Source organism: Babylonia areolata, chromosome 4 (genome assembly GCF_041734735.1).
Source record: "Babylonia areolata isolate BAREFJ2019XMU chromosome 4, ASM4173473v1, whole genome shotgun sequence".
In the NCBI taxonomy this organism is placed as follows: domain Eukaryota; kingdom Metazoa; phylum Mollusca; class Gastropoda; order Neogastropoda; family Buccinidae; genus Babylonia; species Babylonia areolata.
Genome location: NC_134879.1, coordinates 38,296,555 through 38,318,003, shown reverse-complemented (window position 1 = coordinate 38,318,003; position 21,449 = coordinate 38,296,555). Strand labels below are relative to the sequence as shown.

Sequence of the window (21,449 nt, the reverse complement as noted above, 5' to 3'; positions counted from 1 at the left end):
ACAATTATTACAATTTGCTTGCAGCTCACCATCCATAAAAAGGCATGATACTTTTCAGGTCAGTGTAACTTATCATGAAAACATACTATCCATGACACGAATCCTCCACACACACACACCCCGACACACACACACACACACACACACACACATTTTTACTAAGTACTCGGAAAATCTAAAATCACTTCAGTGAACAACAACGTCAAATTAATGACCAACCAACACTGGCACAGACAGACAGATAGACACACACGCACACACGCACGCGCGCGCGCGCACACACACACACACACACACACCACACACACACACATTAGAAAAACAACAAAGCAATGCAGTGTTATCATTCTAGACAGCTCTATCCATCCAGGTTCAGTGATGACGCCTTAGTTTATCGTTGTCGTTTTACAAATCAGTGAGGCTCCCACGGACAGTGATAAGATGTAAAGTCAGATACGTTTACTGATTGTCTTCACATTATTTATTTTTAACATATCAGCAAATTTCACAAAGCCGGATCTTCGTCCAGGTCCACCTTAAAACCATGTAAAGGGGAATTTTACGCATGCGCGACTTTCCGACATCCGGTCCGCGAATTGCACGTGAACAGGATTTTGTGTTTACTATTTACCTACTTTAAAGCATTTCTTCGCCGAGCATATTTCATGGCTTCCCGTGGTTTTAGTGCCCCAGAAAGTTTTGATTGGAATCATGGGTCTGTGGCCAGATGTGGCGAAATGAATCCAGACTATGACGACAGCTTGAGAATGTTGTTCAGGCGGGTTGGTACTCCTGAGATGGGATATTTTGAAAGGGGTGTTGGATACGATGAATTGGGTAGTGGGTACGAAATGGGTTACGACAGACTGCAGTATGGAGGTGTGGACAACCCACAGTATGGAGGAGGCAGTTCGTATCATCGTCAAGGATCTGGCTTATGGCAGGTAGGTCACTTGGTGTGTGGCCCAGTACTGCTGCCAGAACTTGATATGTTACTATTGTCTGAGTGTGTGTGTGTGTGTGTGTGTGTGTGTGTGTGTGTGCCGTGGAAGCTGCGATACGTAGACTAGAAATGAGTGTGTGGAGGAGGGGGGTAGAGGAGGTGCAGGGTAATGTGTGTGTGTGTGTGTGTGTGTGTGTTTATGTGTGTGTGTGCGTTGGAGCTCATGTACGTTTATATGTATTTGACTGTGCATTCATATCTATGAAACTGCATGTTTGGTGCATATCTGTTATGCATGTGTGGGTGTATGTGTGTCTTCATGTTCTACATTTATTTGCTTATTTATCATCATTGTTGTCTTAATTATTTATTATTATTATTATTTTATTATTATTATTACTACTACCTTTTTTATATTATAATTATTATTTATTTATTTATGTAAGCTTATCTATTATTCATTCACCTTTTTTTTTTCTCAAGGCCTGACTAAGTGCGTTGGGTTACGCTGCTGGTCAGGCATCTGCTTGGCAGATGTGGTGTAGCGTATATGGATTTGTCCGAACGCAGTGACGCCTCCTTGAGCTACTGAAACTGAAACTGAAAACTGTCTGAGTGCATGTGTGCTTGCCTGAAATCTGATTGAATGGGACACAGGAAACGAATAATGAGCGCCCAATGGCAGCCGTCTGTCGGCTCTACCTAGGTGGGCAGCCTGTTGTGCAAATGACCCTTTGTAAGCGCTTAGAACTTCAGTCTGCGACCAAGGATAGGTGCTCATTTTTCTTCTTTTTTCTTTCATTGATGGCTTGATGTAGAAAAGCAGTTGTTGCTTATTCAATTTACTATCATGAAATACAGTTTTGAATTTCACACCCACACACACATTCACACAAACACAAACAGAGACACACACACAGACACTCAACACATACATCCTTCAAAATCACATGAGAAAAGAGTGATTAAATGAAAGCATTTTTACTCCTTTTTCACACAGACAGTGCAATGCACAATACCGAGGTGCTCTGTTCAAATAATGATTACTGACTGTTATTCAGTGTTTTTGTTGCCGAGTTTTCTGTATTTTGAAACACTGTACATTGAATAACCCGAAAATACTTGCAATGAAAATGTGTACAGTGTCCCGCAGATCATCTTCCTATAATACCACATTATTACATAACACACACACACACAATATATATATATATATATATATATATGTGTGTGTGTGTGTGTGTGTGTAAAGTAGTGAATTATGTCTGTTGTTTCTTGCCATTGCTTTTTTGGAAGTTACTTTTAACTCTGTCTTCTTTAGTGTTAGGGAGGTCAAGCAAAATTTTGGGGAACAAATACAGTTGTTTTATATTGTATTATCCCCAGGGCTTCTTAAAATACAAGTTAATGTTTTGATTATAATCATTACGATTATTATAATTATTATTATCAATATTATTATTATTATTGTTTTGTTTTTGTTGTTTTTATCATCATGATTATCATTATATTAATGATCATTATTGTTCTTATCAATCATTATTAAGATCATTTGAAAATTGTTTGCTTACTGCACATCTTTCACCATTATCAGTGCTGGTGACAGAGTCCACCCACGGTAATGAATGTGGAATCAGTTGATCCTTAATTTCATTCAACTTTATCTTTGTTAAGGATTCTAGCCTTTAGGTAAAAACAGCAACACATTTATATGTATGGATTACGTTTAAAGTCTTCTTTTTCTCAGACATAATTCAACTGATCAGCAGGGATAAAAGTGATTATGCTTGATATCCACTGAAAGACAAGTGACATGACAGCTGATTTGTGCCTTGAATGTTGTGCACAGGAAGAGAGGGGAAGAGTGCGAGAGGCACCAGAAGGCAGGGAGTCCTTCCCATCAGTCAGGGGGAGAGAATTGGGGCATCAGCCCTATCAGGATGGCCATGGGCAGGCTGGGAAATGGGGAGAGAGAGGAAGACCGCATCCTCCTCCCCTACTCCCGGCTTCAGAAGAAGACACTGCAAGGGAAGAGGCAGTGGTCAGCAGCGGCCCGAGAGGACATCTAGGGCTGGGTGGTGCCTGGGAGAGAAGACCTCCCCTCATCCACAGCACACCGCAGCAAGGTGTGAGTCTCCACCGGTACCATGAGGGGCATCCTGTGGCAGGGCAGCCTCATGCAGTCCATCCACACCTAGGCTTTCCAGGCCAGGGCAGGGAACTGAGCCCTGAGCACGGCAGGCAGCAGAGAGTGGGGGGCACAAAAAGGAGTCACAGTCGTGAAAGGCCAGACTGTGAGATGGAGATGCTGAGTTCTGGTAAAAGGGTGAGAGGAGAAAAGGACAGCTGGGTCCAAACTTGGCAAAGTGTGGGGAGGGCAGGTGAGTCTGAGAGCAGCGTCAGGTATAGGGATCAGGACAGCAGACAGAGAGGCAGGACAGACAGACCAACAACATGGTGGGACCCTGAAACCAAAGACAGACCAATGATCCAGTGGGACCCTGAAACCAAAGACAGACCATCGACCCTATGGGACCCTGAAACCAAAGACAGACCAATGACCGGATGGGACCCTGAAACCAAAGACAGACCAATGATCCAGTGGGACCCTGAAACCAAAGACAGACCATCGACCCTATGGGACCCTGAAACCAAAGACAGACCAATGACCGGATGGGACCCTGAAACTAAAGACAGACAAACTATAGGCAGCCAGAGAGAAGAAGAGAGGAGGAGTAGAATCTCCCAAGAAAGGCGGCTTTATCAGAGGGATAGCCAAAGATGGACAGAAGACAGCAGCTCCTCAAGGAATGTGTCAGACCACAGAGGTCCATGGGACGAGGGGGACAGGAACAGCGCTGCAGATACATCTCACCCCACAGGTCAGACAGCAGGCAGGCAGTGTGGTCAAGATGCGATTCACCACAGAGGTCAGCACAAACAGACAGGCAGACAGGATAGCTCTGAGCAGAGAAGTGAACAAAGACAGACAGGTAGACAGAATATTTCTCATCAGAGAGGTGGACAAAGAAAAGACAGACAGGATGGTTCTCAACAAAAAGTTGAACACAGAACAGGCAGACAGACTGGGCAGAATATGCCTGACCACAGAGATGGACAAAGACGTACGGACAGACAGGATGCTTCTGACCACAGAGATGGACAAAGACGTACAGACAGACAGGATGCTTCTGACCACAGAGATGGACAAAGACGTACAGACAGACAGGAGGCTTCTGACCACAGAGATGGACAAAGAAGAGACAGACAGGATGCGTCTTACCACAGAGATGGACAAAGAAGAGACAGACAGGATGCGTCTTACCACAGAGATGGACAAAGACGAGACAGACAGGATGCGTCTTACCACAGAGATGGACAGAGACGAGACAGACATGATGTGTCTGAGGAGAGAGATGGACAAAGGAGAGACAGACAGGATGTTTCTGACCACAGAGATGGACAAAACAGAGACAGACAGGATGCTTCTGACCAGAGAGATGGACAAAGAAGAAACAGATCAACTGGGCAGGATGGTGGTGGTGAGAGAGGTGACCACAGAGCAGACAGGGAAGGTGCAGATGAACTGCTTGCTCCCAGAAACAGACAGATGAGCCCTGGAGAAGAAATGCAGCAGTTCAAACAATTCTGGCCTCTGCTGGAACGACAGAGAGAACAAGATGAAATGAGCGACATGTCTGTGTGTTCTATGGACAGCCAGAACAGAGATAACCTGTTCCTGATGACGGAGGAGGAGTTCAGAGATGAAATGTACCGACGCCTGAGGGAAGAGCTCAACTCAGATGCTGAGGAACGTGAGCAGCGTGTGGCCAAACACATCAGGGAAATGGCCAAGCTGTCACCCACACTGTTCCGCAGGTTCATGGCCAACAACGCTGAGCACCTAGTAGCCATGGCCACAAAGCAGGCACAGAGCAGACAGTGTGGAGACCAGGAGGGAAGGTCGGAGGGCAGACAGCCGGCAGACTGTGATGACGGTGGTCACAGTGTGGGGCCAGGTCCCCCACCAGTCTCCCTGGTGTCGGCGCCCCCAGTGTCCATTGAGCAGCTGGACAAGGTGATTGACGCTCTGCGGGCTGGCAAAGCTCGCTGTGGAGACCGGAGATTGGAGGAGGTCAGGGAGCGTGCTCACTCCCCCACCAGGGTTCTGCAGCAGGTGTCTGACTTCTTTCAGGTGGAGGAGGAGGAGGGGGGTGGGTGGGAGCATGGGGGCAGGGAGCGGTTAGCAGGCAGGGACCACCATGCAAGGGGTCAACGTTGCGGTGAACATGAAGTCTTGAGGCATCGTCCGTTGGAGGTCAGAGAACATTCTGAATATCCACTTGTGAGAAGACGTCCTTTTGAGAGAGATCCTTCAGAGGGTCACCCTTCCTTTGAAGACAGTTCTCCACAGCAGGCTCCTCCTCCAGGTCAGGACCGTCGTTCTGTCCCTCATGTTGAGAACCGTCCCCCTCACAAGGCTGACCACCCCCTTGGCAAATCTCTGTCATCAAACCCTCCACCCAGGAATCCCCCACTCTTACCAGACCCTTCACTCAGGAATCCCTCAGCATCCCTAATGGATGTGGGTCTTTGTACCGCAGACAGGGGAGATGCTGACCTGGGAGTGCTCGGTGCTGAGCCACACAGACTGCCTGTCGTGGCCATGCCTCCAGCAGAGTTCACTTCTTATGAAGAAAAACAAAAGGAATATGAGAGCTGGCTGGCATCACTGCAGGGTGGGAGGGAGACGGGGACAAAGCCACCAGTGGGACGACCTCAGCAGCCAGTCAGACATGGTGGTCGTCATCAACCCATGCAGATGTTGATGGAAGCTGTCCCCCAGAACAGCATCCTGAAGAGAGCCAGAGAAGACAGCTGGAAGCCTCAGGCAGACCGGCCCTCCACCAAACAACAGCACAACAAAGACGACAACTCTGCTAAATTGGAAGGCAGCTCAGCGTCCAGACGACGGTCAAGAACCCCCTCCTCCTCAGAACCAGCCAGAAAGAGGTCCCGGAAGTCCTCCACCAGTTCAGTACGGAAGGAAGAAAAGACGTCGACAGAGAGCGGATCCTCAGAAGGGCACCAGCAGCCTGACAGCAGGCAGAAGACAGAGGACACAGGAGAGAGGCAAGGGACGACGGAGGTCGGTACGACCCGTGCAGAAGAACTGCTGACCCGGGCGCGGCAGCTGGTGGAGCTTCAGCAGGAGCTGGACAGGCTGGTGAGGGAGAAGGAGGACTGGCTGAATGGGGCAGGTGACCCGCCGCCCCCCCTGACCCCAGACATGGTGACCAACACCCAGCGTCAGCTGGACATCACGCTGCAGATGAAGGCGCTGAGGGAGGGCCGGACTGTGGCCTCCTTGCTGAGGGACCAGGCTGCCGTCCCCACCTTCCCCAGTGATCAGGTCAGTGGTGGACACTGCATGGATCAGAGGGGAGAGGTCAGAGGGGTACATCAGAGAGGTGGCTAGTGCTACAGACTTAATGGAGCTCAGAAGGGAGGGGAGGGAGGGGGTGGGGGTACATCAGGGAGGTGGTTAGTGCTACATACTTCATTGTGCTCATAGGGGAGGGGTGGGGGTACATCAGGGAGGTGGTCAGTGCTACATACTTCATTGTGCTCAGCGGGGAGGGGTAGGGGTACATCAGGGAGGTGGTCAGTGCTACATACTTCATTGTGCTCAGAGGGGAAGTTAGGGGAGGGGTGGGGGTACATCAGAGAGGTGGTCAGTGCTACATACTTCATTGTGCTCAGAGGGGAAGTTAGGGGAGGGGTGGGGGTACATCAGAGAGGTGGTCAGTGCTACATACCTCATTTTGCTCAGAGGGGAAGTTAGGGGAGGGGTGGGGGTACATCAGAGAGGTGGTCAGTGCTACATACCTCATTGTGCTCAGAGGGGAAGTTAGGGGAGGGGTGGGGGTACATCAGAGAGGTGGTCAGTGCTACATACCTCATTGTGCTCAGAGGGGAAGTTAGGGGAGGGGTGGGGGTACATCAGAGAGGTGGTCAGTGCTACATACTTCATTGTGCTCAGAGGGGAGGGGAGGGATGGGGTGGGGGTACATCAGAGAGGTGGTCAGTGCTCGAGTCTTCATGGGGCTCAGAGGGGAGTGGAGAGGTGGGGGTGGGTGGATGGGTGAGGGAACATCAGAGGTGGTCAGTCCTTTCTCCTTCATAGCTCACAGAGGGGAAGGGTGAGATGGGGGTGTGGGGGGGATACATCAGGGAGGTTGTCAATCCTCTCCTTCATGATGCTCAGAGTGGAGGGTGTGGTTGGGGGGGATACAGACCATCAACTGAAAGAGAAATTATCTGAAACAAGAGCTAATCAAAGAACGGGAATAACACCACCACAGACACCAGCAACATCCAGAGCCAGTCCTTGTTCACCTGAGACTGGCATGATTTGTTTGGACATGAGTGAACAGAAAGAAAATGTGAATGAACTTGGGAGTTAGTTGGGTTTTTTCTCATGGAAAAGGGCAACAGTTATTGTACTTGATTGTTTAAATGATTATCACTTGATTATGTTTTATCAGCCACAGCCCCATTTTTGTTGTCATGTCTGGATTTCAGAAAGGTCAGGGCGTTTCTTTGCATCTAATGTTGACTTTGTTGGGTGCTTTGTGCTGTCATAGCAGCCTGTATATCATTGGTGATGATGTAGTGACAGCTGTGACTGAAGGTTGCATTGTGTTGCTGGCTGCAGAGGGAGAACAAGAAGTCTGATCCTGGGCGCATCATCAACTGCTGCAAGCGATGTAACCTGGTGTTCCACAGTGTCCATGAGTTCGTCAGCCACCTTGCCTCATATGGACATCTGCAGGTAAGTTGGCTTTTCAGTTTTTCACATACACTTAAAAGCAGGCTTTAATTACACATACTTAACCGTGACCCACTTGTGCAGACTCCGGCAGGGGTCTGACATTCCTGTCCTGTGCAAACTACTATCCGCCTATGCAGAGAAAACGAAAGCAAACAAACATGAGCTTCTGTATTTGTAAAGGCTCACCACTCTCACAAGTGTAGTGTACTTGTACCCGGAGTTTGTTGCAGACTATACATGTTTTGTTGGCTGTCAAAAACAGCTGTTTTCATGATAAGTAGACACAAAATGACAATACATTCTGGCAAAGTAAAGATGTCTTTCCTCTTAAATGTGACATTGAAGGATTTTTTTTCATGCACAACTTGTTTTGTTAAAGTCTGAATGCATCAACAAGATATCTCATTTGAATGTATAGTGGGGGAAAAAAAAGAGTAGAATATGTAGATAAACTGACTGTGAAGTAAATGCTTCATATTGCACTCATCTTATTCAACTGGAAAAGACAATAAAAGCCATGCTAAAATGAAAATTACATAGACATTACATAGTTACTTTGTTTACACACAGTAGTCAATAAATCCTGTGTTTGGTTGTGGCTGAACCAGCATGTTTACACATGGTAGTCAATAGTCAAGAAGCCCAGTGTTTGGTTATAACAGAACCAGCATGTTTACACATGGTAGTCAAGAAGCCCAGTGTTTGGTCATAACAGAACCAGCGTGTTTACACATGGTAGTCAACAAGCCCTGTGATCGGTTGTGAAGATGGCATTAGTGGATGGCAAGGCTTTAAGCACCATAATTTGGTTTGATTTGGTTGTGACAGAACCAGCGGCCATGCAGCCACCTGTGGCAGAAGGAAGCCCTGAAGAAATATCGCAAGGGCGGTGGTGCAAGGGAGAGAAGCCAGCCTGTCAAAGGTCAGTACTGGTTATGGACCTTGATACCTGTCTGAACAGCCTCACACACACACACACACTGATGGGCTTTTCTGTGTAGGGAAAAGGACAGGTGGGAATGGGGATTTGTTTTCTTTCTTTTGTGCAATTATTTGGACTTGTTTTCTTTGTTTGAAAAGCACACAGGACAAAACTGTTTACTTTGTTTGAAATTTACACGGGACAAACCTGTTTTCTTTGTTTGAAAGGTACATAGGACAACCATTTTTCTTTGAAAGGTACACACCACAAACCTGTTTTCTTTGTTTGAAAGGTACATAGGACAACCATTTTTCTTTGAAAGGTACACACCACAAACCTGTTTTCTCTGTTTGAAAGGTACACAGGGCAAACCTGTTTTCTTTGTTTGAAAGGGACACAGCGCAAACCTGCTGGTTTTTTGATATTTCACTATTTTTATTTAGAGGAAATATGGTTTGCGGATAGTAAAAAGATATAGTCACATATACAGCTGCCTTCTTGAATGTTCTGCCTTGAAGTTGAAGTACTCATTGCTGACATTGCAGTGGATCCGGATGACATAATTTCTATGATTGTGAAGAGTGAAGTGAATGTATCAACAGTGTATCAACATCAAATTGTAATGGTTACCAGGAGACTAGCACTGTTCAAACAACACTGATGTAAACAGAGAAGAAAATAAAAAAGATGTTTCTAGACTTTGTTGATGCCCAGAACAAAAGGAAAATAACCTGCTTACACTGTTGTAACCCTGTCCACCTCAGCCTTCAGCTCCATCTCAGCTGTCTCAGTGGCTGGACGAATGAATCATGGCTGTCTGTCAGAAACCAAACATGACGATGCTTTGTGCAAATATCCATGGACACCCAAGTGGCTTTATTGTCCAAAGTACAGCTGTGGATGCGGGTGGGGCATCAGCAAAGACTCCAACTGTAACAATTTCGCCGTATTTTGTTACACTTGATAGCAGTTTGTTCCGACATTACGCCAACATCAAAATTGTTCTGACGAGTTCATTTTCGACCACATAGCATGGTCACATGCTTTCCTGTCGTAACATTACCCAGACGCTCTAGACCTATTGATCACAAGGCCAGGGCAGTCACTACTAACTCTGGTCACATGTGATGATGATCAGCTAATCGGGTGCTTACTTACATTGAAACAGCATTGAGTGGACCTATCAGCTTAATCATTTGCCCAAATAAGAGAGAACACAGCTAAATTGTGTCACAGTCAAACAGCGTCTGTGCCCAGTGGATTATGCTATGGAGTGCAAGGAAGGAACAAGCCTCTGAAAACGGTGAAAGTCAGCCATGGATTCTGATCGTGAGAAACAAGACGAACAAAGACCAGGGAAGTGAAACAGTGCTACAGATATGTCAACTGTATAGAAGCAGCACCGGGAACAGAAGTTCCACTGAACTTGCACTGAAAAATATCCGTGCATCATGCCCTCCATTTTGGGGAGTCCAAGTGTTCCTACCAATATCAAAATGTTCCTGCCGAATTTCCTGATTGTTCCTACAAACACTTGACAGGAGTTGGCATCTCTGATCATGACGGTCTCTGGGAAACCAAGGATGACGATGTGTTGTGACATCATGGGCGGACACACAAGTGGCTTCATTGCCCAAAGTACAGATGTGTCTGCAGGTGGGGCATGGAACACCAGCAGGAAGAGCACGTCAAACATATGTGTGTTGCTGATATCAAGCAGCTGCAAGGTGCTGGTAGTGCTCTCTCTGAAATGCCCTCAATGTTCTTTTTGTCAAGGCACGCCAGCTACCTTATAAGATTCCTGAAAAGCCATCAGCTTATGTGCCCAGAAAAAAAATGCACTACTTTATCATTCTCCCTGAAATGCCCTCAATAATTTTTTTGTCGGGGCACAAAAGCTACTTTTCAGTGGCAGCAGTCTGGAGCTGCCAAGGCTGAAGGTTTGCCCCTTTGAGGTTGGCTTTGAGGTTATGTTTGTTGCATCTCTTCTTTGGGTGTCCCTGGTTGTGACTGCCATGTGCCAGCTTCCCACTGAAGGGCTTTGGGGATTCTGGACCTTTCTATTCAGATGACATGTTGATGTGTCCTCACACAGACAGTGTAGGTTGACAGGTCAGGCAGTGGCTGCATGTTGAAACGTCCTCACTCAGACAGTGGTGACTGACTGGACAGCATGTCCAGGGTGGAAACATTGCTGGTGACAGTGGCAGCAGTGAAGTGTGGGGGGCTGAGGACTGTTGTGCACTGCTGTGTGGGCGTGTCACTGCCACATCAGACAGGCAGACCTGGCAGCTTTCTGTGGCTGGGTGAGGTGCCCCTGACAATGGTTCAGCTTCCCACAGGACAGGGTCATCCCTAGGGCTGGTCAAGGACACTGCACACTGCAGGTGGCTGCTGTTGTGCGGTCATGTCAGTATGTGTATTCTGCACATATCTTCAGGCCACAGTCTTCTCACTCACAAAAGCTGTCAGTTGTGTTGTAAAGTCTCCTTTCATGTAGTTTCAGGATGATGGAGTTTTGTATTCCTCTGTGAGGTCTTCTTCTTGTTTATCAGAAGGATGCCCCAGTCTCTGCAATGAAGGCAGCTGTATGCTGCAGGACCCCCACGCAGCCGTTGAGCTTCCAGGTCACTGGAGTTGGGTTGGGCCAGTACCTCTTCCTGAGCACCTCATGGAGGGGGCAGGACTGCTGCAGATGTTCTATGGTCTGGCTGTCAGCCCCGCAGGGGCACTGTGCTGAGTGACCAATGCAGAATTTACTGCATAAATGGCAGTTTAGGCGATTGTCCTGAGAAAAACTGACACCTGTTCCCGCCAAGTCAGCAGGTAGTAGGGGTCTGTCCTTTTATGGTGTGGATGCCGTTCCAACCACTTCTGTTGCTTGGCCTTGATGATAGTCTTTACGTCAGAGTAGGTGGTGGACCTGTCCACCTGCTCTTGTGAAGTGCATTCCTTTGCGGGGGATTCAGCAGTCTCTTTGCTCAGTACATTGCAGCGAGAGGGAATCCATTGTAGGATGACAGCGTGGCTCCTGCAGAGAGAGGCAGGAGTGGAGGACAGTTCGGAGTCCTGTTGTGGACTTCAGTGCTCCTATGGAAGGAGTCCTGTTGTGGAGTTCAGTGCTCCTGTGGAAGGAGTCCTGTTGCGGAGTTCAGTGCTCCTGTGGAAGGGGTCCTGTTGTGGAGTTCAGTGCTCCTGTGGAAGGTATTGCTGTGGAAAGAGCCCTGTTGTGGTGGTGTTGCCTGGAATCCAGTGGGTCAGTGAGGGTCACTGACACCTGTAGACTGTGAAGACTGTCAGCAGTAACGACCATGGTTCTGACTGTCCTCCACACAGACTGGAGGGAGTGACAGCTTCACTGCTCTGACAACTGTCACACACTGTCCTACACACAGACTGGAGGGGTGACAGCTTCACTGCTCTGACATCTGTCACACACTGTCCTCCACACACCACACAGATTGGAGGGGTGACAGCTTCACTGCTCTGACATGTTACACAGTCCTCCACACACCACACAGACTGGAGGGGTGACAGCTTCACTGCTCTGACATGTTACACAGTCCTCCACACACCACACAGACTGGAGGGGTGACAGCTTCACTGCTCTGACAACTGTCACACACTGTCCTCCACACAGACTGGAGGGGTGACAGCTTCACTGCTCTGACATCTGTCACACACTGTCCTCCACGCAGACTGGAGGGGTGACAGCTTCAGTGCTCTGACATGTTACACAGTCCTCCACACACCACACAGACTGGAGGGGTGACAGCTTCACTGCTCTGACATCTGTCACACACTGTCCTCCACACAGACTGGAGGGGTGACAGCTTCACTGCTCTGACATGTTACACAGTCCTCCACACACCACACAGACTGGAGGGGTGACAGCTTCACTGCTCTGACATCTGTCACACACTGTCCTCCACACACCACACAGACTGGAGGGGTGACAGCTTCACTGCTCTGACAACTGTCACACACTGTCCTCCACACAGACTGGAGGGAGTGACAGCTTCACTGCTCTGACAACTGTCACACACTGTCCTACACACAGACTGGAGGGGTGACAGCTTCACTGCTCTGACATGTTACACAGTCCTCCACACACCACACAGACTGGAGGGGTGACAGCTTCACTGCTCTGACATCTGTCACACACTGTCCTCCACGCAGACTGGAGGGGTGACAGCTTCAGTGCTCTGACAACTGTCGCACACTGTCACACAGTCTTCCACACACCACACAGACTGAGGGGTGACAGCTTCACTGCTCTGACATCTGTCACACACTGTCCTCCACGCAGACTGGAGGGGTGACAGCTTCACTGCTCTGACATCTGTCACATGCTGTCCTCCACACACCACACAGACTGGAGGGGTGACAGCTTCACTGCTGTGACAACTGTCACACACTGTCCTCCACACACCACACAGACTGGAGGGGTGACAGCTTCACTGCTCCAACAACTGTCACACACTGTCCTCTGACAAGTGAAAAACTGAGGAAGCACAGCAGTAGTTAGCACTCCACAGCACTCTTTGGAGGAAGGGTACACCTGATGATACCTGATGCTGAGTACACCTGATGATGACGGTGGATGCCGAGAGAAAGGTAAGATATGTAGTGCAACACCTGCCCTCCCACACCTGCCGGTTCAGACCACTGATGATTGCCACAGGTGCTGAAATGCTGGTGGCCACCTTGGCTCTCTTCTGCCCGCTGTGCTGTGAGCTTTGTGCCGACACCAAGGTGGCTGAGGCTCACCTGAAGAGTGAGCAGCACTATAACAAGTACCAGGTGAGTCAGGGCACACGTCAGGTGAGTTGTCAGTCTGCCTTACCTGTTTTTGGTTTGTGTTGATAATGAAGTGAGTCATGGTATAGTCAGGTGAGTTGTCACTCCTTACCCGTTTTTTGGCCTGTCTGTTGACAAAGTGAGTCTTTGTGTGTTGTCAGTGTGTGTTGTGTATCATCATTTCCAGCATACAGGGTGATACAGAACATAAGATGCTCCCTCTGAATTTCCAGGAAAATGTTATTTCCATCATTTATAAGGCGTACACATCTAATAAGCTACATCTGACAAAAAAAACACTTGGCCTTAGTGGTCAGCAAGGCTCTGAGCACCATAATTTGATTTGATTTGACAGAAATCCCGAAAAGTCAAATCCTCCCAGTGGATTGATACAGAATGGCTCTGTTGACCATGGGTGTTGTTTTCTGAGCCGTGACATATCTTTGGTGTTTTTTTCTTCTTCTTTTTTTCTTCTGCTGGTAGTCTCAGCTCTATTAGCATTATTCTGTTTGTCTGCTGTACAGTCTGCTTTTTCATCAGCTGGTAAAATTTCCACCATTCTGAGGACTTTGACTTGAAGTAGGTGCTAACGTGGTGATAGCCATGAGATGGCTTCAGTGGTCAGTGAGGCTCTGAGCACCCTGATTTGATTTGATTTGATTTGAACTGAGGCCTTCGGATGAGTGTGTGCTGATGTCAGGCCACAGAGCATCAACATGTTTGATCAGAATCCAGTCTGCTGGTTTCACTTCCAGTCCCGGCCACCATCTTGCTCTGCGCATTCCAAAAGATTTCCAGTTTTCTTGTAGCTGTTCAGTTCATTCTGTTGAGTTCCCTGTTTTGCACCATAAATTTATCCTCATGAAGAGCAGATCATAATCATGCTCACTTTGATTTGGCACGATTTGCAGCTTGGTTTTAATACAATACAGTGTTAAACATCAACGACGTTGAATCAGACAGTGGTAATACTGAAGTATGCGTTTTCATTGTGATTGTGTGCGTTTTTTCATACTGTGATCAGATAAGTTGTCAAATATTGAGTTTGTTGTCAAGTGCCACCAAGCGGCAGTCAGAATTTAGTTTCTAGACAGGGTGCACCACAACATACAGCTGCCTAGGCACAGGGGGCAGATGTGGGTTTTAAGTTGTACATCAAGGGCCAGAAATCACAGTGATAACCTTTTGTTGTAGTTATTGCCCATATGTTTGTGTGTGTGTTATGTACATGTCTGTGATGAATTTTAACAAAATCATTTTGTCAACACCAAATTTGGCTTAGAAACTAAAAAAAAAAAAATTTTTTTTCCACATATCCAGTTATAGGGGTGTAAATCTTTCAGATATCGGGACGTTGGGATGTTTATTTTATTTACCTTCGGAACCTTCAAGATTTCCTTGGGTTGTTTCCAGTCTGCGACTTTCTCTAAGTTTGGTTTTAAGACAGCATGACAGGTAAGTGAGCTTCACAAAGACAGGTAAGTGAGCTTCCCAAAGACAGGTAAGTCAGCATCACTAGGACACGGATAGTAAGTCAGCATTGCTAACACCGGTAATTCAGCATTACCAGGACAGGGACAGGTAAGTCCGCATTGCTAAGGCAGGGACAAGTCAGCATCACTAAGACAGGTAAGTCAGCATTACCAGGACAGGTGCAGGTACATCAGGACAGAGACAGGTAAGTTTGCATCACTAAGACAGGTAAGTCAGCATCACTATAACAGGGTCAGGTAAGTCTGCATCACTAAGACAGGTGAGTCAGTATAACAAGTACAGGTAAGTATCATCGTTATAACAGGGACAGGTAAGTCGCATAACTAGGACAGGTAAGTTGCATCACTATAACTGGGACAGGTGAGTCAGCATCACTAGGATAGGGACAGGTAAGTCAGCGTCACTAGGACAGGGACAGGTAAGTAAGCATAACTGGGACAGGTAAGTCAGCATTGTGCACCTGTGTTTGTGTGTGTGAAGTGGTGGTGGTGTTCAGGTCAGTCCACAAAGTGATGTGTCTGTTTCAGGAGTACTTATCCAAGCACCCGTCCTACGAGCGGCACTACCTACAAGAGTGCTGGGCTAGGAAGACCCAGGCCACGCGCAGGATTCCCACAGGAGGGAGGCGACAGGAGAGGCGGCAGAGCATGTCCCCTGATGATGTCATTGACCTGACTGCCACGCCCCCCTGCCACAGTGACTCTGAGGAGTCCCTCGCTGACCCACCCACAGTGCCCTCTAAAACAAGTAGCGCCGGTCAGGGCATGGCCACGTCAGGTGATGCCACTTGTCATGGTGCTCTGGTCACCACACACCTGGCCGCCCCCTCCCACTCGGCTGGTCAGTCACCACAGGGGAGCTCCACCACACCCACCCACACCACACCTGAAACAGGTGCCGCACCTGGCCACACCACACCCACGTCATCCATACCTCCAGCTTCTGCCCTCACTCACAGTGACAGCACTGCCACCACCATCACCACCCAGAAGACTGTGCCATCAGCAGAGCTGTGCCACACCGGCACATCAACACTCACAGTGGACAGAGCAGCAGCAGGAGGTCAGGACATGTCAGTGCACAGCGCCAAACCCCAGTCCTTGACCCCTGGCTCAAGCCCAGGAACCGCCACTGTCTGCAGTGCTGCCAGACCTGCCGAGTTGACGCTGTACCCAAAGGCAGCCACCGACATGGTCAGAAAGGAGAACATGCCAACAGAGAAACCGCTGTCCTCAGCAGTACCCTCTCCAGCAGCCACAGTGAAGGCTGGAACTCCAAACCTGATGTCCCGGCCCACAGGCACTCCCCTGAAGAAAGCAGTCACAGCAGCAGCTAGGTCAGCAGTGAAGGGAGGGTCGCCCAAAGCAGTGACCTCACAGACAGCCCCCAAGCCATGGCCCAGTTCAGCCTCTGACACACACAGTGCTGCCTCTCCATGTCCAGAGAACAGGCCTCAGCAAGGCAGTCTGCCTGTGAGTGGAACGTCCTCCACTGCTGCCTCTGAACCAACACACACAGCTACCTGTGCTAAACCGACATCAGTATCTGTGAGTGCTAAGCCATCACCCACAAGTGCTAAGCTATCATCAAGTGCTAAGCCATTACCCACAAGTGCTAGGCCATCACCCACAACTACAAGTTCCAAGCCATCACCCATAAGTGCTAAGCCATCACCCACAACTACCAGTGCTAAGCCAGTACCCACAACAAGTGCTAAGCCATCACCCACAAGTGCTAGGCCATCTCCCACAACTACAAGTTCTAAGCCATCACCCACAAGTGCTAAGCCATCACCCACAACTGCAAGTGTGAAGCCATCACCTACAACTACCAGTGCTAAGCCATCACCTACAAGTGCTAAGCCATCATCCACAACTACAAGTGCTAAGCCATCACCCACAAATACAGGTGCTAAGCCATTACATACAACTACAAATGCCAAGCCATCACCCACAAGTAATAAGCCATCATCCACAGCTGCAGGTGTTAAACTATCACAGACAAGTGCTAAGCCATTATCCACAGCTGCAAGTGCTAAACCATCACCCACAACTACAAGTGCTAAACCATCAACCACAACTCCTAGACCATCACCCACAAGTGCTAAGCCATCACCCACAACTACAAGTGCAAAGCCATCACCCACAACTACAAGTGCAAAGCCGTCACCCACAACAAATGCTAAGCTACCACCCACAAGTGCTAAGCAATCACCTACAACTGCAAATGTTAAGCCATCCCTGACTACAAGTGCCAAGCCATCACCCACAACTACAAGTGCCAAGCCATCACCCACAACTGCCAGTGCGAAACCAACTGTGACTGCAAGTGCTAAGCCATCCCCTACAAGTGCTAAACCAGCAGTTGTGACAGCAAGTGCTACGCCATCTACAACAAAAGCTAAGCCACCACCCACAGCTGCAAGTGCTGAACAGACATCAGCAACAGCAGCTTCTAAACCAACACCTTCCAAATCAGTAGCAGCAGCTTCTAAACCAACACCTTCCAAATCAGTAGCAGCAGCTTCTAAACCAACACCTTCCAAATCAGTAACAGCAGCTTCACCAACACCTTCCAAATCAGTAGCAGCAGCTTCTAAACCAACACCTTTCAAATCAGTAGCAGCAGCTTCTAAACCAACACCTTCCAAATCAGTTGCAGCAGCTTCCAAATCAGTGACAGCAGATTCTAAACCAACACCTTCCAAATCGGTAACAACAGCTTCACCAACACCTTCCAAATCAGTAACAGCAGCTTCACCAGCACCTTCCAAATCAGTAGCAGCAGCTTCTAAACCAACACCTTCCAAATCAGTAACAGCAGCTTCTAAACCAGCACCTTCCAAATCAGTAACAGCAGCTTCTAAACCAGCACCTTCCAAATCAGTAACAGCAGCTTCACCAACACCTTCCAAATTAGTAACAGCAGCTTCTAAACCAACACCTTCCAAATCAGAAACAGCAGCTTCTGAACCAACACCTTCCAAATCAGTAACAGCAGCTTCTGAACCAACTTCCACTTCAGCAACAACAGATTCCAAACCAACAACGTCCACATCAGCAGCAGCAACAGCAATTTCAAAGGCAGCTGTGTGTGACCCAGCTCCCATGGCTGGTGGTGTGGAGGAGCAGGTTGCCCCAGTGCCCCTTAGCATGGAGGAGGCAGAATGCAGCAGTGCCCCTGCCCCCCACTCTGTGACAAGGACAAGTGCACTGGGGGAACAGGGTCAGGGCTCCAGTGCCACAGCCTCACCCTCAGGATCTCTGACCTCAGAGGACCACCAAGACCGTGAGGCATCCGGCATGCAGACCTCTGGAGCGTCCTCCCCCAAACCTCCCCCAGCAAGGGGGCGGGGCCAGCGACAGACCAGGTTGTCGGCTCGCCTGCAGAACACCAAACCTGGCAGTGGTGAGGACAGTCCCTCAGTGGTCAGCCAGCCGTGTGGGGGTGATGGGGACAGGGCCCAGACAGGGCAGGGAGTGGACCAACCAGTGTCTGAGTGAGGTGAGTGCACAGCCACACTGAACGACCTCTACTCCATGGATGTCACCATGAGTTATGTATTGGTGCTTGTGTGAATTGTCTTTGTTATAACAAAATGTCACATCTGTTGTATCACATGGATGTATAGGTGCGACATCTATTGTTCCATTGATGTTCATCATGATATAGGTGTCACACCTTTAGTAGTGTCAGTGACATTCATGTTACATCTGTGGTGAGTCACAGGTGTAGTGTGTCAGAATGATTTACACATGTAACGAGTAGTTTCAAAAAGATTACAGATGTAGCCTGCGTAGTGTGTCAGAAAGGCATACAGGTGAATGATGCAACACGCGAAAAAACGTATCACAATGTGTGGAGGGTTGTGTTGCAATGTGCTGTACGAGAGTGGATCAGAAAGTTCTCAGACTAACCTGGAAGCAATGGCACAAACTGTTCAACATGAGCACAACTATAAATTAGAATCTCTTCCAAGGTTATTCATTAAGTTAAATGTGTCCGTCTATATTTGTTTCAGTCTGGCCGCCCCAAATCCTCGACCACTGATGATCAAGTGGAAGCCATTCACTTAAGAGACTATATTGAAAAGTAGGAAAGAGTGGAGGTTCTCCAGCCAAGCTTTCTCTGAGAGGTCAAGAACTTTTTTGATCTACCTTTATACTATTCAGCAGTGTACTACACTGTAGGCTGCATGTGTGTGTGTAGAAGCCTTCAGTTTAACATCTTTCCACTTCAAGTGATATTAGACGACAACAACAACAAAGGGGGGTGGTGGGGAGGGGGAGGCTTGGATGTGGGTGTGGAGGGAGGGATAAAGAGAGAGAACGCCTGAGAAATAGAAAGAAATGCTAACATCAAACAACTTTATGTGTGTTTGTGTGTGTAGGTGAGCAGCAGTGTGTGGCCTTCTATTTGTTGACCTTGCCGCACACGTGACCACCACCACCTCTACCTGTGTGTAGACACCCTCACAGCCAGTCCTCCTGCCTCCATGACATCCCCACCCCGCCCACCCCCATCTGTGTGTAGACACCCTCACAGCCAGTCCTCTTGCCTCCATGACATCCCCACCCCGCCCACCCCCATCTGTGTGTAGACACCCTCACAGCCAGTCCTCTTGCCTCCATGACATCCCAACCCCGCCCACCCCCATCTGTGTGTAGACACCCTCACAGCCAGTCCTCCTGCCTCCATGACATCCCCACCCCGCCCACCCCCATCTGTGTGTAGACACCCTCACAGCCAGTCCTCCTGCCTCCATGACATCCCCACCCCGCCCACCCCCATCTGTGTGTAGACACCCTCACAGCCAGTCCTCCTGCCTCCATGACATCCCCACCCCGCCCACCCCCACCTGTGTGTAGACACCCTCACAGCCAGTCCTGCTGCCTCCATGGGGTGGAGATCACACACCCAGCAGTGAACTATGGTCTGAATCAGTGCACCAGGTGGCAGTGACAGCTGCAGTGAAGTCATGTGACTGCAGTGAAGTGAATCTCTGGTCAGCCAGCAGCTTGGACAAACCAGTGTCATTGTCAGGGTCCACTGCTTCATGGAGGGAGAGTGGTATGTGTGCAAATCCTGATGGATAGCAGAGATTTTTATTTCGTTGTTTTTGAAAAAAACCCAAAAAACCCAGCCATGTCTGTTAGCATTTTGTTATGGTCTTCCGCCATTTAAGTTAATCTGCAAAATCTCAGTGACACTGGTCGCTGTTACAAACTTCTGTCTCGTCTTGAGAGTCTGGGCAGTATAGGTGTCCCACCTCTCTCCCCCATTGTCCCTCACACACTGACAGGTATGGTCAGGTCATATAGCAGTATTGTGGTCAGGTCATATAGCAGTATTGTGGTCAGGTCATGTGGCAGTATTGTGGACCGGTCATATGGCAGTGTTGTGGCCAGGTCATATAGCAATATTGTGGACAGAAAAAAGTGTAATGAGGAGACTGGAAGTTTGTAACAGCACATTTCTTTGACTTTCCAGGAATTTTTGTTCAGTCCAAGTGTTGTACTTTATTTCCACATGAACAGTCCAAAGTTTGACAGCTACCTCAGTATATTGTCTGCCTTTGGTGTGACTCGGATTCCATGTTAATACTTGTTCAGCAAATGTGTTTGTTTAAAGCCATGAAGAGAACAGAGGTAATGGAAGTGACAGTTAACACCATAGGTAAATTTCACCCCAATCAACACCACCCCCCACCTCAGTGATGTATTGACTGGGGCCTAGGTGCTGATGATCAGGTGAGGGGATGGGGGAAACCCACTCACTGATTGACTGAATGATGTCTGATGGTGTTCCAACTCTTTTCTCCAATAAAACTTGCTGTCCATTGAAATGGCCTTTTGTTTTTCTGTCAGTATTGGAAATGCATGGTATGAGGCCATCCAAACCAGACCACAGTGTTGATGGCATGTTTACCACAGCCTGACTAGTTTAGGCCATAGCTTGCCTGCCCCAGGTAGAGATCAACGAGGACATCGACACCCTCCCCACAGAAGATGTAAGTCAGGAAGGTAGTGAAGCAACTCTCCTGTGGCAAAATGCCAGGATATGATGCAATCCCTGCTGAGGTATACAAAGCAGGAGGCCCTGCCATGATGCAAAATTTGACTGAACTCTTCCAGTCCATGTGGAACAAGGGACAGATCCCGCAACAGCTGAAAGATGCCAGCACTGTCCACATCTACAAGAGGTAAGGCAACTGCCAGTCTTGCGACAACCACTGAGGCATCCATCTTGTCCATTGCTGGGAAGATTCTGACCCGTGTCCTGCTCAACCACCTTCAACATCTTGAGCAAGGTCTCCTCCCAGAAAGCCAGTTTGGCTTCAGTGCTGAACATGGGATTGTGGACACGACTCACGAAATGGTGAAAGAAATCAGCTTACAACAGAACAGATAGATTGCAGTAAAAGAAAAGAATTAAACAGCTCTATATCTAATTAT

General features: G+C 48.4%; 2 protein-coding genes across 2 annotated transcripts; both read left to right on the top strand.

The window, feature by feature from the left end:
* The first annotated feature begins 575 nt into the window (after nucleotides 1-575).
* LOC143281153 (uncharacterized) lies at nucleotides 576-3,012 on the top strand. The gene is made up of 2 exons (XM_076586161.1): nucleotides 576-944; nucleotides 2,793-3,012. Exons 1-2 carry the CDS (start codon nucleotides 829-831, stop codon nucleotides 3,010-3,012), a joined length of 336 nt encoding a protein of 111 aa, XP_076442276.1. The 5' UTR covers nucleotides 576-828.
* Nucleotides 3,008-19,609, top strand: LOC143281152 (uncharacterized). The gene is made up of 6 exons (XM_076586159.1): nucleotides 3,008-6,356; nucleotides 7,662-7,778; nucleotides 8,607-8,700; nucleotides 13,385-13,503; nucleotides 15,522-18,498; nucleotides 19,385-19,609. Exons 1-5 carry the CDS (start codon nucleotides 3,243-3,245, stop codon nucleotides 18,495-18,497), a joined length of 6,420 nt encoding a protein of 2,139 aa, XP_076442274.1. The 5' UTR covers nucleotides 3,008-3,242; the 3' UTR covers nucleotide 18,498; nucleotides 19,385-19,609.
* The last annotated feature ends 1,840 nt before the right edge of the window (nucleotides 19,610-21,449 follow it).